General features: G+C 40.0%; 1 protein-coding gene across 1 annotated transcript in view; it reads left to right on the top strand.

The window, feature by feature from the left end:
- LOC118121325 (adhesion G protein-coupled receptor E5) overlaps positions 1-14009 on the top strand; it is a 15774-nt gene extending 1765 nt beyond the window's left edge. Inside the window, exons 2-17 of the mRNA XM_035177130.2 lie at positions 1893-1967; positions 2344-2493; positions 2582-2713; positions 3483-3626; positions 3875-3918; positions 4193-4300; positions 4452-4605; positions 4763-4882; positions 4971-5170; positions 5301-5468; positions 6830-7024; positions 8766-8983; positions 9203-9361; positions 10211-10391; positions 10738-10839; positions 11410-14009. Of these exons, the coding sequence (XP_035033021.2) occupies positions 1893-1967; positions 2344-2493; positions 2582-2713; positions 3483-3626; positions 3875-3918; positions 4193-4300; positions 4452-4605; positions 4763-4882; positions 4971-5170; positions 5301-5468; positions 6830-7024; positions 8766-8983; positions 9203-9361; positions 10211-10391; positions 10738-10839; positions 11410-11451 (2192 nt within the window). The 3' untranslated portion in view covers positions 11452-14009. The remainder of the gene's footprint in view (positions 1-1892; positions 1968-2343; positions 2494-2581; positions 2714-3482; positions 3627-3874; positions 3919-4192; positions 4301-4451; positions 4606-4762; positions 4883-4970; positions 5171-5300; positions 5469-6829; positions 7025-8765; positions 8984-9202; positions 9362-10210; positions 10392-10737; positions 10840-11409) is intronic.
- Positions 14010-14810: the final 801 nt, after the last annotated feature.

The raw sequence follows: 14810 nt of genomic DNA, 5'->3' as shown, positions 1-14810 counted from the left end.
TTCAGAACCGTTTTTTCAAAGATCAATAGAAACAAAAATGACCTTAATTTCTGAAATGAGTATTAATAATAATAATAATAGTTATTATCATTACAATTCAACACTGAACTTCATTACACAACATTAAAGACAATTAGAATAATAACAATAATAAATTATTATTATTCAAAAACATATTTAAATGATTTAATCATAATAAAAGATTCAAAATTGGAGACAGCTAATTATAAAGTCTGATACAATTTCTAAAATCAAAGACAAGAAATTAACTAATAAAAGTTGTGGCAAATGAACAGGCTGAAAGAAACAAATAGAATAGGTAAAAACAATCACGTAAAAGCCAACTTCCCTGTTTTTAAATCATCTCTTTAAAAACAGGGAAGTTTTAGTTCCGAGTTCCTCAGTTAAACTATTCGTCCCTGTCACCTTTGGTCAGTCTTTACCGAGTCTAACAGGGCCTCATCATTATATATTGGTGAGGAATGATTTAGAAGCTCAGTCAAGTAGCTTGGTGCCAAACCTTGGTGCCATGAAGGTCCACAGCAATATTTTAAAATCAATTCTAAAACACGCAGGCAGCCAACGAAGGGAAGCTGATATTTGGGAGATGTGATTTGCGTACGTGATTTGGTCAAGAGTCCGGCAGCTGCCTTCTGAACACCCTGAGAGTGAGCGATCATGTTTTGGTTCGGCCATGTAAACACAGCTTCACAGAAAGCCAGCTGAGGTGTAGTAAAAGCATGAATCACTTTTTGGAGATCACAGAGGGAGAAGTGAGTTTATAAACCTTCACTTTCTGTCAGGCCCGAATGTAAAGCAACAGGAAGACGGACAGACCGAGGGAAGTGCAGCGTATACAGCTTACACAGAGGCAGAGGAGACGGTTTCTGTGAGAGACAAACTATTCTTATTCACCACTGTGCGCGCTGAATAATGAAACGTCACATGAAGTCAGGCCTTGTGTCTGTCTGCAGTTGTGTGGTCATAGAGTTGGATTCAATCACACCGTTTTACAGAGGTCACAGACGCACTCTGTCTGGTTTTGGTAAAGTGGTGCTACTGTGGGTGCTCCGGCCTCATCACACAATAACAGAGGGCTTATTGTGTTCGATCCCCAGGGAGCATATGTAGCGGGAGCCGAGGGAGGGAGAGAGAGAGAGAGAGAGAGAGAGAGAGAGAGAGAGAGAGAGAGAGACTGTCAGTCATGTCACAGCACAGACACACAAACACGTGCATTCGGCTACATGGTAAATTCCAACAGTGACTCAGGGGCAGAGTCAGGGGGCCCCTGAAATGCCCCCTGACTCAATCCACAATCATGCTGTTGATTAGCAACACCTCAACAAAGAGGTGTTTAGCGGCGTGGAGTGTTGTGAACATACTGAGCACAAGGAGCAGTGGCTGAGAAGTGGAATATGCTTGTTGTAAGATGTGTTGTTTATTTTTGCTGTGATTATTGGGAACACAGTAGTTGCTGTAAATCCAAGGTCACCACCGCTGTCCTCCTTGGGTAAAAAAATTACAAATATTTTCCATCCTATAGGGGCTGATGATCTAAAGGATGATTCTTGGGAGCCCCATGGTGACCAAGGTGATCTCTTGTTGACCATGAAGGAACTCTCAGGATGTTTTGTAATATTTTTAGCAGTCACAGTGTGTACAGACAGTTCGATGTGCAGGGGCGAATATGAGGAAGTGTGGAGTTTTTTATAAAGTGGCCGACTCAAGGTGCTGCAACTTGGGCTTCTCCGAAGGCCAGTTCTCATCAAATAGAAGTGTCCTTTGCAAACCTCCCTTTTGACAGATGTTAACTACCATGTCGTCCTCATCATTGTCAGCGTTTCCCTCAACTGTAAAATGAAACTAACTGGCCTTTCTCTCTTTCCCTGCAGGCTTGACGTGTATGCTGGGGAAATGTTTCTCTCACTGTGGGGATGGTTACAACACCAAAGGGCGGGAATGTGTTGGTAATAATCTGCTATGACCTCTGATTTTAACCACCCCTTCTGTCACTGGAGTTAACCAGGAAAATAAGTGTTTTTGATGCCACTCAACTTGGTTATTTCCTTTTTTAGGCATTGTAGCAATGCTCTTTTCCAGGGCAATTTACAATGAAAACATCAGTAGAGGAGGTTTCAATTCCTAGATCAGCGCAATTCAAAAGCAAGCAGCTAAAAGAAATGCAAATTCCTGGCCCTGATGGCAGTGCTGTAACTTGGGACTGGTAATCATGGTGTACAGAGGAGGTAGAAGAAACAATGCTGATTAGAGAGATTGATTAAAATATCATGTTTTCTGATGTATTGTCCTCTCTGCTTCCTGTTTTCGTATTCAAATCTATAGATGTTGATGAGTGTGACGAAGTCCAAGGACCATGTGGAAAAGACGCAAGGTGCTTCAACACCAATGGCAGTTACTACTGTCAGTGCTTATCAGGCTTCAAGAACACACATGGGAACGTTAACTTCACAGGGACGAGTGGAGAGTGCAAAGGTGTGTGTTGTGTGTGTGTGTGTGTGTGTGTGTGCATCCACTGATTGCTTCTCTATACTCATTGTTACCACCATCTTCACTCTGTCAGATATCAACGAGTGTACCGATAAAGTTGGAATCTGCGGCAGTGCAGGTAACTGTTCTAACCGGATTGGGAGCTACAATTGCACCTGCCAGTCTGGTTACGTCAGCCCCCAAAACAGCACGGAAAAGTGCAGAGGTGAGTATTTACAGTTTTGTGTTGCTACCATAGACTGTATATTAAGATGGTCCACACATGTCAATTTGCTCCCACTAGCCAGAAATTATGCTAAAACATCACGGAAACAAACGCTGCCGAGGACAGAGTCTGTGCAGTATAGAGAATACAGAAGCTGCGATAGCGAGGTCACACTGATACGTGATTCAACCAATCGCGAGCCAGTCTCGGCTGTCAATTATGACATTTCACCCCATTTTCACATCATTGAGAAATTAAAACCAAACTAAAAGGAAAAATATTAGTCACCCACTCAGCAAAACTCCTCAAATTAGAAGTGGGACTTTTTGCTAATATTTCCAAGTTTTCATTTTTCATTTTTTCTACATACATGTAGTAATAATGTCATCTTAAATAGCTCTACTAAGTACATAGCAATTCTAGTCTAAGATACCTAGTAAGAACAACTGCTGTGACAACAAGGTCGTGATTTTATATAAAAACTTTTCATTCAAATAAAACTGAAAATAGCCTAATTCTTCAAGAATCAAGGGGCCCATAGCTTCCCTCCACCTGAGGAAACTTTCCAAAAATTTAAATCTGACTGCCCGGAGCAGATTTTTGGAAATGTCCTGCATTATTATTTTTTCAATCAAGATTTAAAAAGTGTCTCAACCACAAAGACATCTCCTTCCTTCACCACCCTGCTTCAGATACTTTGATGTTTGTTCCATTATGGACCAAAGCCATACATGTTATATTCAGAACTGTTTCTATTATCCTTTCACAGAGATAATTACATGTGAGGAAGCTGAAATTAACAGAGACAACATCTGCGGAGAGAAAGGCACGTGTACGAACGGTGATCGGAGTTACTTGTGCCAGTGTCAAAAGGGATACACCAACTACGGCAACAAAAGGACGCCGTGTTCAGGTTAGTGTAGGCGTACACTGTTCCTCTACTTGTTCATCCTCCTCGCATAAGCTTCTTTAGACAGTTTCCTCATTGCTGTGAATGCTCGCCCTGCCTTTACACTGCTTTTCATGGTGACTTATCTGAGTCACAATACTCTGTGGTTTATGCCGAACAAGACAACAGGAATGGTATCAACGCTCCTCTACTTTCTGTACATACTGTGATGAAGCATCACATGTTTTGATGTGATGTTTCCCTGTTTGCAGAGCTTAAATGTGATGGCTTCAGTGCTGATAGTGGACCTACACAGGTAAGCTGCACGTGGCATGATGTAAAACTGCAACGTCAATAAACAAATAAAATGTTTTATGGTTTTATCCTGGATTTATTCTTGCGTTCGTCCTCCTTTAGGCAACTCTAAATGCAGGGTTAGCGATAGTCCAGCATCCCATAGGTCAAGTGTCCTGCTAATCAGCATTTATTTTATTGAATATTAGTTAGACCACCCTGTGGCCCTGCAGGGTTTAGTGTATGTGAGGTTTACTATAGGGCTGAATGTTCTTATTATTCTCTCTCTCTCTCAGTCGCTCGGAGGCTTGGCAAAGATTTTGTCCATGATGAGAAACAGCTGTTTGGCTCTGTCCAATCAAAGTGATGGTGGAGAGAAGGCTGACGGAGAGGCGCTACTGGAGGTCAGTAAATCAGATACAAACACACACACACACACACACACACACACACACACACACACACACACACACACACACACACACACACACACACACACACAAATACATGCAATATTCTTAACCCCCCCCCCACCTCTCCTTTGTGCTGCAACAGAAACTTTTCACAGCCACCGTGGCCGTCCTGTCCCCTGGTCGTCCAGACAGCGCTGAGGATGTGAGTGTGTTGCTTGGCACAGTGGAAAACTCCATCATGTTCATCGGTCCTCAGCTCAAAAACAACTACACCAAGATAGAAACCACCGAGACAGGTAACAGTCTCCATTGGCACAGCTCTGCATATTAGAACGAGTAAAATCACACGAGCCACTAACTTTAATGATAAATGAATGAATGAAAGTGGAAACATTTCTGGAAGCTTATTTCAGCTGTGCAGGCTTATTTGTAATGAGTTGTTTGATGGAATAGAGGTAGAGATTGCTGTTCAATGGGGAAGCACACGACCCACTGGAACGATCCATTTGACCAATGAGAACGCAACACTCGACACCGACTGGGAAACAGCATCTGGGACAGGAACATACCCTGGTAAACTATTCTCCTCTCTCGTTTAGTCAAATAAGTCACGACTTCCATGTTTATGAAATACCATTTTTTTTGTTTTTGATTTTCACAGGCTTTGCTATGGCTGCACTGCTGAGCTATAAGAACCTGAAGATCTCAGGGAACAGGTCTTTTGAGGAGCTCAAAGGACATGAAAAAGATGGCGTGGCTCCGTCCTTCCAGATCTTCTCTAGAGTTGTGTCTGTCGTGGTCTCTAATCCCTCCACTCAGAATCTGAGCCGCTCTGTCAACATCACACTCAGACATTTAGAGGTAGCTCCACCTGTCCCAGTCTTTCACGTGTCACCCTTCTTCTATCAGTGTTATTTATTTTAAACAATTATGAGTAATAAAATATGAGGCTCTGAATAAAACAAACATATTGGTTTTGTTTTGTGTGTAGGACACAGAGGAGTCCCCTGAGGTGAGGTACATCTGTGCTTACTGGAATGAGAGAGAGGCCTGGTCCACAGATGGCTGCTATCAACATCACTCCAACGCCACACACACTGTGTGTACATGTGAACATCTGAGTAGCTTTGCTGTGCTCATGGCCCTGTACCCCATTGAGGTAAAGCAGACACAAACCAATGTTTTGAAAACCTCTTCAACAAGAAGTGCACTTAGTAGAGCGCATTACCACTATCAAGGCCAACAGCCAACAGTCTACTTGAATTCAATCAAGCTGCACCAACTTGAACACACTCATAGATATCAGTCCCTAAATGTGCCCATTTTTTTTCATCAAGATCGATGAATTGTGCCTTGGAAAATCTGTGAAAAGGTCAAAAAATGCCCTATCTCACAATGTTCAAGGCAAAGAAAAAGATTCCTAGATCTGCCTCCTGATCCTGATCTACACCAAAGCTTAATGGGTTCTTCCCTGACCCACACAACATCCTTCCACGAAGTTTTGTAGCAATCTGTCCAGTAGTTTCTGTGCAATGGTGCTAGGTAACAGACAAACAAACGCCAATGAAAATCTCCTTGGCAGAGGTAAAAATGGGCTAAATTGCTGTTTAAAACACTGATGACTTGTCAAGTCTAGAATCAGGTGAAAACCTAAATGCAGATATGACTTACGAACTAAGATTAAGAACAGAGTTTTTAATTTGACTTAGGTAAATAACTCACAAATATACACAGCGAAAACACTGACAGAGAAACTGACAAGATGAACTCGTACTGAACAAAAGGAAACACAGAAACTAAATATACAAAGTAGACCCAGGTACAACTAATCAAGGCAGGGCAGGTAATCAATCACAGGCGAGAATGCAGACAAAGACAGGAAGTGAATAATCTGAAATATGACACAGGTGTAAATACCAAGATAAAACAGGAAATCTCTATGAATGTGCAAAAGAACCGAGACATACATCTAAAAGCCAAGACATAGAAAGACAACAAAAAGTCCATCAGCAAAACAAGAGTCCAACAAAAGATCCATCCATCCATTTTCTATACCGCTTGTCCTTTCAGGGTCAAAAAGAGAGTTAGAGCCAATCACAGCTGACATTTGGCAGGACTTACAGGTCCCTGCCGGACAAACAGGGACAAACCAAAATGACACACTCACATTCACACCTTCAGTCAATTTAGAGAGTCCAATGAATCCTAGCTGCAATATGCATGTCTTTGGACTGTGGGAGTTGACAGTGCTAACCACCACACATTTACGCTGGCCATAAACAGAAGATTCACAAAGAAATCAAACAGTCCAGAAAAAGTTCCAAACACATCAGAAGTCCTAAAAAAGTTTCCTCCAAGGGTCCAAATAGAAATCAAAAGTCTTTCAAAAGCTGAACACAGGAACAGAATCATGACATCACTCTCACAAGCCCTGTTTCTATTTGCAGCTGTTAAATGTGTGAATCATCACCTCATGAGTCTAGTTAGTCACATCGGGATCTGACATGTCTTCTCCTCTAGGAACCTTTTGGGCTCCTGTTGGTGAACAACATCGCGCTGATCATCTCCATCGTGTGTCTGTTGCTGAGCATCCTGACGTTCATGTTCTGCCGCTCGATCAAAGGGACCCGCACCACCATCCACCTGCACCTCTGTATCTGCCTCTTCCTGGCTGACCTCATCTTCCTGGCTGGCATTTCACAAACTGAGCCTGTGGTATGTTCGTAAAAGCAAATATTTACTTCATCACGTGGAGGAATAGTCTGACTGTTGATCCTATCGTTAATAAAAATGTAGTTTAATTGAAATGTTTACAGTGGGTTGACCTATTCCACTCACCTTCCTGTTCCATAAATATCCCAGCCACTCTGTAACAAACCTCAACCATGTCTTCTTGTCCTATTACAGTGAAATAATATTGTGTTAGTCTAGAGGCAAAGAAAAGACAAGAAAAAATACTTGAGGCTCAGACAATAAAATTAAATATCCGAAAATGGGCAATACAAGGAGTTTGATCCTGAATGGGCCAAAAATAATAGCTGTGTATTATCCAGTGGTGTAAGGTTAACATAATTACAGTTTTAGAGTGCTTTACTTGAATATTTGATATAAATAAACTTTATTTATAGAACACTTAAAAAAAAAAAAACAGGTATAAAAAGTGCTTCACAGACATAAAAACAGAAAATGCTTCCAGTGCAATTACAAATCATAACAAGTTAATGCAACAGACAATGGATAAAAGAAAGCAATAAAACAAACAAATGTCTTGTTAAAAGGCATTTCATAAAGATTTCAAAGAGGATAATGAGGTGGCTTGTCTGATTGACAAAGGGAGGTTGTTGAGCCCTAACCCTCTGTCTCTAGTCTTGCCCTGGGTACAAAGAGCTGGTTAGCACAACAAAGATTACGAGCTGGGGGTGAGAAGGTCTTAAGTAAAGTGGTGCAAGGGATTTAAAAAAAAGTAATGACATTTTAAAATCAATGGATGAGATGTGATCATATTTTTGACTTGTTGAAAGATCCCTAGCTACAGTGTGTTGCACAGGTTGGAGGCGCAGTGAGTTGCAGTAATCTAAAAGGCTGGGGACACAGGCATGAGTGACAATTTGTGCATTATTGAATGAAAGGAGTAATCTGATCTTGTCAATATTCCTGATTTGACTGATTAGTGATTTGGTGATATTATTAAAATATCTTTGGAACGTTAGGTCACTAAAGATTACTTCCAAATTTCATGGGTGCACTGCAGACCCTGAGAAACTCACGCCTGAAATACACCATCTGTGTGGTTTAGGTCCAAGCACCATCTCTTCAGTTCTGTTTGGATAAAGCATTAGAAAGTTACAGGACATCCATGACTTTAGGTGTTGAGACTAGATGCCAGTGAGGCAGCTGAGGCGAGGTTAGATAGATTTATGGATAAGTAGACTTGTGTCTGCGTAAAAAGGCTACTAATAAGTTGACCCAATGGTAACATGTAAATTGAAAACAGTAAAGGGCCACAAACAGACCCTGGAGGAACACCACATCTCCACAATATGTCAGAAGGAAATATAACTGTGTACAGTTACTTTAGTATTTTACATACAAAATATGTGAACAATTTCATTAAACCATATAACAGCATGTAGTTATAATTAACACCTGTTACAATATTTAACTGTGGCTCAAACTTTAATTTTGGTTATAATTATACTGCTGCTGTTTTACTAATAGCATGTTTGAGTGCTAAACATTTTAAAATGTGTGATACTTATGTAATTCTACCACTTCTTCCCGCACTGACCGTTTAATCGAATTAGTTTCTAATCATTACAAAAAGCTGTTAACGTAGTCATAGAGACAAGTATTGTCTTTATCACATCAGCAGTAGATGCCATGTCAAAGCCTTTTATATCTGGTGCTCCTTCCGCTCTGATCTTGTTGTTCTTCATGTTGTCACATTACTTTACAGGGCGGCTGCAGGTTTGTTGCAGCGATGCTCCATTACCTCTTCTTGGGAGTCTTCACCTGGATGTTGCTGGAAGGCGTGCAGCTCTACCGAATGGTGGTCCTGGTGTTCAATGCCACCATCCGACCCCTGTACCTATTCCTCGCCGGTTACGGGTTGCCCCTCGTTATCGTCATCATATCTGCCATCATTAGACCAAAAGGATACGGCACCGACAAATTGTGAGTCTGTGAAGAAAAAGATAATTTCGGTCTGTATGGTGTGTGTGAGAGAGCCAGAGAAGATACACAGAAAGAGGGAATTGCGTGTGCCCGTGTGTTTGCACATCTTGCTTGTGTGATAGCGATTACATCAGTGGATTACATAGACCTGCTGGTATCTGTCTGTTATGTACAGAAAACCTTATCATGCACATGTTTTTTTTCCTTCCTTCTAACCAGCTGCTGGCTGTCTCTAGAGGACGGCCTCATCTGGAGTTTCCTTGGCCCTGTGTGCTTCATCATCGTCATCAATGTCTTCTTCTTCATCATCACTGTTTGGAAGCTCGCCCATAAGTTCACCAGCCTCAACCCAGAACTCTCCCAGCTAAACAAAATCAAGTGAGTCCCTCTGTTTGTTTTCCTGTGTGTGTCAAAGTGTTTTTTTTGTGCATCCTCCCTTGCTGCTGTAATTTAAAACTTACGTTTAAGAAAGGAACTGAGAAATACGTGGATGGAAAGAACGTCTGGAATATTTCCATTTTCCTCTGCCCTCTAATGGGGATACAACTACACAACGACATACCACAAAACACAACAACAAATCACAACGACAAATATAAAACCAACGGCAGATAAGAAATTACAATGGAAAATAAGAAAACATCAAAAAACACAACAGCATGGGGGTACCCACTATTGAGGCTCTGATCAGATTGAGGAACTTCAGGGCACTTCAGGGCCACTGCAGATTTATGTCATTGAAAAGAAAATGCATCGGGTCTAAATGTCAGATTTGTCTGTGGTTGGTCAATTCTTGGTGAAGTTGTAGAAAGACAAAGTTCATGTTTTTCGAAGGACTGAAATCAAAACCTAATGGTTCCCTTTTCATATATTTCTCTTCACTGTATATTAGAATAAATTATATTTATAGCTATTCATAGGAATAACAAAAACACATCACTGAAGAGCTTACTGCAAAGAGCCCATGTGAGGTACATTGCCAGAAACCACTTTTAAAACAGCATTTCTTTTCTTCCACAAACGTTCAATTGGCAGGAAATAAAGAAATGTCTGTGTCCTGTTGATACTTTGTTGAACCCTTTTTTTCCCACTTTCATTCTTCAGGGGGTTTTCCAGTCACTGCAGTGGTGACTGAGTCATCAGTGTGTCGGAGCTCATGATAATCATATCTTTCATTCTCTCTCTGTTGCCCTTTCCGCCCACATCCACCCTTTTTTCCCCCTGCAGAGCATTCACAGTGACAGCTATAGCCCAGATGTGTATACTGGGTCTCATGTGGGTGTTTGGGACCTTACTGTTCCAAGAAGGCACCATACATTCCAGGACGGTGTCCGCTTATATCTTCACTATTCTGAACAGCCTGCAGGGGGCGCTGGTCTTCATCTTGCATTGCCTGCTGTCCAAGCAGGTAGGACACATAAGATTCTCTCTGACACACAAGAATTGGTTTTATTGTTAAGTTGCGTTGTCGTGTTAGGACAAGGGTTAGTTATGATGATGGTTATGGTAAGGGAGTCAGTGTTTGTGTGTGTGTGTTTGTGTGTGTGTGTGTGTGTGTGTGTGTGTGTGTGTGTGTGTGTGTGTGTGTGTGTGTGTGTGTGTGTGGTTGTGTGGTTGTGTGTGTAACTGGGAGCTGTTAAATGTGTTAATGTGATAAATAAATAAAAATAAAGTATAAAACGAGTGATGACATCAGACAGTAGATTAGCAGTGGACTTTTGTTTCCACCCCTGATGTTTTGCTGACCTCTGCAGGTGAGAGAGGAGTACGCACATTTCCTCTCCTGCATCTGCACACCACAGAAGAAGAAATACTCAGACTTCAGCAATACCAATCCCTCCAGTACTCAGTCACAAGTAAGTATTAGGTGATCACACCCACTCTGTCACCTCCAAGGCATAATCACTTTTACTCAACTACTGTTACTTAAACATATACATACTCCACTTAATTCAAAGTGTGACGGAAAAAGTGTGAGGATTGTATGTCTATATTTATTTATTTTCGATAGTGATATGGACCTATGATTCTTAAAAAAGCTTAGCAAACATAACATTGACGAGAAAAGACAGTGCCTGCCATAATTGGAGAGGTATATCTATATTTAAAGTATTTATTAAAAGAAAACGTTTGACCGAGATGAAGGGAGCAGCAATGACAATTGTGATATTAAAGGTTTAGCACGATAATGTTTCATTGCGGCGACTTTTTACTTTTAATACCATACTTTAAAAATGTGAGTACTGTATTTTATCTTACAAGGTACTTCACATAAACAATCACATAAAAACAATTTAATTTAGTTAAATATTTATTAAATTGAGGTAATGCTACTTTTACTTGAGTCCTCATACTTCTTCCACCACTGCAGACACATGTACATTATATCACCATTTTTCTAACGTGTCTTATTTCTGTTTGTTCAGGGCTCTAGAAGTGGGCAGCAGACCAGTGAATCCCAAATATAAAGAGCTCTGTCTTTTATTCCTCCCCAAAAGACTTTGAACGATTTGGATCACTTCAAATACAAATTCAGTCATGAGTCATTCACCGGAATGTAAGTTTAAAGTCTGGTTTGCTCATCACAACATGGTGACAAATTAAAGTAATGACCAACATACAGTGTCTTGGTATAACATGTTGGGACACCATGATTACAGAGCAGCCTCAATGTCCCTTGACAATGATTCTGAACTGTACTGGACGGAGGGAAACCGTTCTTACAAAATATATCCCCTTGATGATTTTCAGACTGATCAAACCATTCCCTGACCTCATGCTACATGGTTAGAGTCATCGTCAATTTTTATTTCTGATAAACCAAATCACCTTTATTTTTTTTATTTTTTTCACATATTTTCATTTTTTTTGTGGGAATCAAATTAACATTGACCCTGTTCCAAGGTCACGAAACAAAAATGTCGGGAACCATTGCTCTAAACCAGAGACTGTATTTAAAAATTGATGAAGCATCCCCACATCCTCCCACTGTCCATTAAGCCAAAATAACCCAGGTATGAACGCTGCCATCTTGAGCATTGTGAGCTATAGATATATATTTAGAGTTAGGATCAGGAGATAGCCAGGTCCTATGTCTGACCAATCGTGAGTCTGTCTCAGCTGTCAATCACGATGTTTCATCCCATTTCTAAAGCATCAAATTACTAACTAAGAAAACTTACCTCGAAAATTAACAAATGAATAAACATCAGTGTGATAAGAAGTACCTAAAATGACAGAAACCATTTTTGAGAAGAGATGTATTTGATGTGTACTTATTTAGTCCATGTACCATTCACTAACATGGAAGAGGCATGCTTTTTGCCTTTATTGCAGCCACCACCAGGGGCGATTAAGACACTTTTTGGTTTCACTTTTGGGGAGCAGTCATCACGTCCATCTTTACATATGGTCTATCCTTAAACACACATCTGTCCAAGGCCGGTCAGATCCTACTGAAGCCAATTGTTATCGCTCAAAACCCATTAATCTGAATGAATCCAACAGTACATCACTTGCAAAGTTGTTGCATTTATTTCTTCATTATATTCTTATTGTTCCCCACTGATAATGATGTACATCACCAATGGTAGATAAAAGTGTATTGCTAATGACAACATTTCTGTTTTGGTGTGAGGTTATACTTTAAATGTTCTCATTGTTGCAGCAGGCAAAGAGAAGCTAAACCTCTAAAAGTGTTTATTCAGGAACTCTGTAAGTGAAAGTGAAGATATTTTAGTAGCTTATCAGTTCAGCCAGAACATATCACTGTAAAAATAAGCTGTATTATCCATGGGAGTGGTTGAAAGTGAGAGTGATGCAGACTATTTATTTTCCAAAAGCAGACTATAAAGTCTATGTTATGTAGGCTGCAAGGAAATACGTTTAAAGCACGAGCATACACTTTGCACTGTATTTTATATAAATGTATGATATAAATATATGCGCGGGTGGGCTTTTTTGTTCAGGGGAGCTTCACAGAATGTCTTTGTCTCCATGTACTGTATTGAATAGTATGCTGTTACAGTAAGAAACAACTGACCGATGATGCAAATTACCCATGAAGTGCCTCTGATGGTTCCTCCTGCAAGTCCCTTGTGGGCGTCTGCGAGGTTTTCATGTCCGTTGTTACTTGCTTTGAAACAAAACAAGTGATTTTTTAAAAAAGCACTTATGGCTGGGGTTTTTTTATCTATCTTGGCTTGCAAATGAGCTGCTCCACCTTCTTGAATTTGTAACAAAGAAATCTCGTCCAAAGTGACTGCTTTGACAAATCACAAAAACAGACCCACCCCTGTGATAAGCCTGCAGCTTCCTGCAATCATAGTGTGTTTATGAAATAAAGTGTTCTTATTTGAGCTATAAGCCTGTGCCTCGACACCCTGTCAGTGAGTGTAAGGTCTCACATTCCTGAAATGAAGTGTGTGTCAAATGGGAGTTGTACAAATTGTATTTTATTGCACTTTTTCTATGTCAAAATGATCGTCCAGAAAATCCTGGAGTCATCCAGTCCCACTTACAGAACCAGAACAGTTTACATGTAGAAATAAAGCTCTCAGTTTTATTTTACAAATATTGTTTTTTTTTTTACTATTTGATAGAAATTGATTGGATTATCTGAAAGACATTGATTGTTTTGATATTTTGGATTTCAAATCTGTCTTTTCATGTGATTTGTTTGTGTTGAAATTGTTTCTCCCTTTGGTTTTGAGACCCTGATGAATGCCACGTCTGTGTAGATTGGATCTAAACTGTTCTTTGGTTCTAAACTGTGAGTGCAAACACAGTATCTTGGCAAATGACACCGATTATTCCTGCATTGCAAAAAGTATTTCTATGTGAAAAAGCTACTCTGTGGTCTGCAGAATTTTTTGAATGTAAGATTCTTATTGTTAGAATGTATTATATATGTTGTAGTTTGGAGCTATATGAACCTATTTTTCTACTTGTTTTGTTGTACGATCTTTGGTACTGTTTTCTTTCAAGAATATGTAGTAGAAAATGTTATTAAAAACCTTCACTTCTACTTCATGTGAAAAATCTGTGTGTTGCATGTTAACATTGGTAAAGTTAGACAGACAGACACAGACACAGACACAGACACAGACACAGACACAGACAGACACGACTTTTTCTGCAAGATCATTGAACCATATTTAGTTTGAGCTGATTTAGAATGAAGGCCTGCAATTTGCCAATAAGTTTGACAATTGTTAAAAAGAACCCATGCATATATAAGGAACCTAAAAGGAGCCAAGAATATATACAGTATTTAAGTACCCTAAAAAGGAGCTTATATAAGAATATATGAGGACCCCAAAAAGGACGCAAACATACACATGAAGAAGTGATGAATGACCATGAGGAAAGATGTTACTCACTCCACACACACACACACACACACACACACACACACACACACACACACACACACAATTATGGCAATTGTGATGATATCTTTCCAAATACAGGAGACATGGTTTTGACCTCATCTCCTCCTTAAACACTGAAGCCAAAAATTTTGATTGGTTTCTTGAGTTTCAGTGCAAGTTCATTTTCAGCGTTTTCTTTTTGGGGTTAGGGTTATTAGGGTTATTGCTGCTGGTAAGACAAGTGCTTTCTTTATTTCTTGACGGTGAGGGCTGGGATTTCTGTACAGTTGAGCTTCCTCTCATCAAATCACAAGTAATGTTTTTTCACATATTTTCATTTTTTTGTGGGAATCAAATTAACATTGACCCTGTTCCAAGGTCACGAAACAAAAATGTCGGGAACCATTGCTCTAAACCAGAGACTGTATTTAAAGATTGATGAAGCATCCCCACAT

The sequence above is a fragment of the Hippoglossus stenolepis genome, chromosome 2, assembly GCF_022539355.2.
Source record: "Hippoglossus stenolepis isolate QCI-W04-F060 chromosome 2, HSTE1.2, whole genome shotgun sequence".
Lineage (NCBI taxonomy): Eukaryota > Metazoa > Chordata > Actinopteri > Pleuronectiformes > Pleuronectidae > Hippoglossus > Hippoglossus stenolepis.
This window is presented reverse-complemented; position numbering and strand designations above follow the sequence as displayed.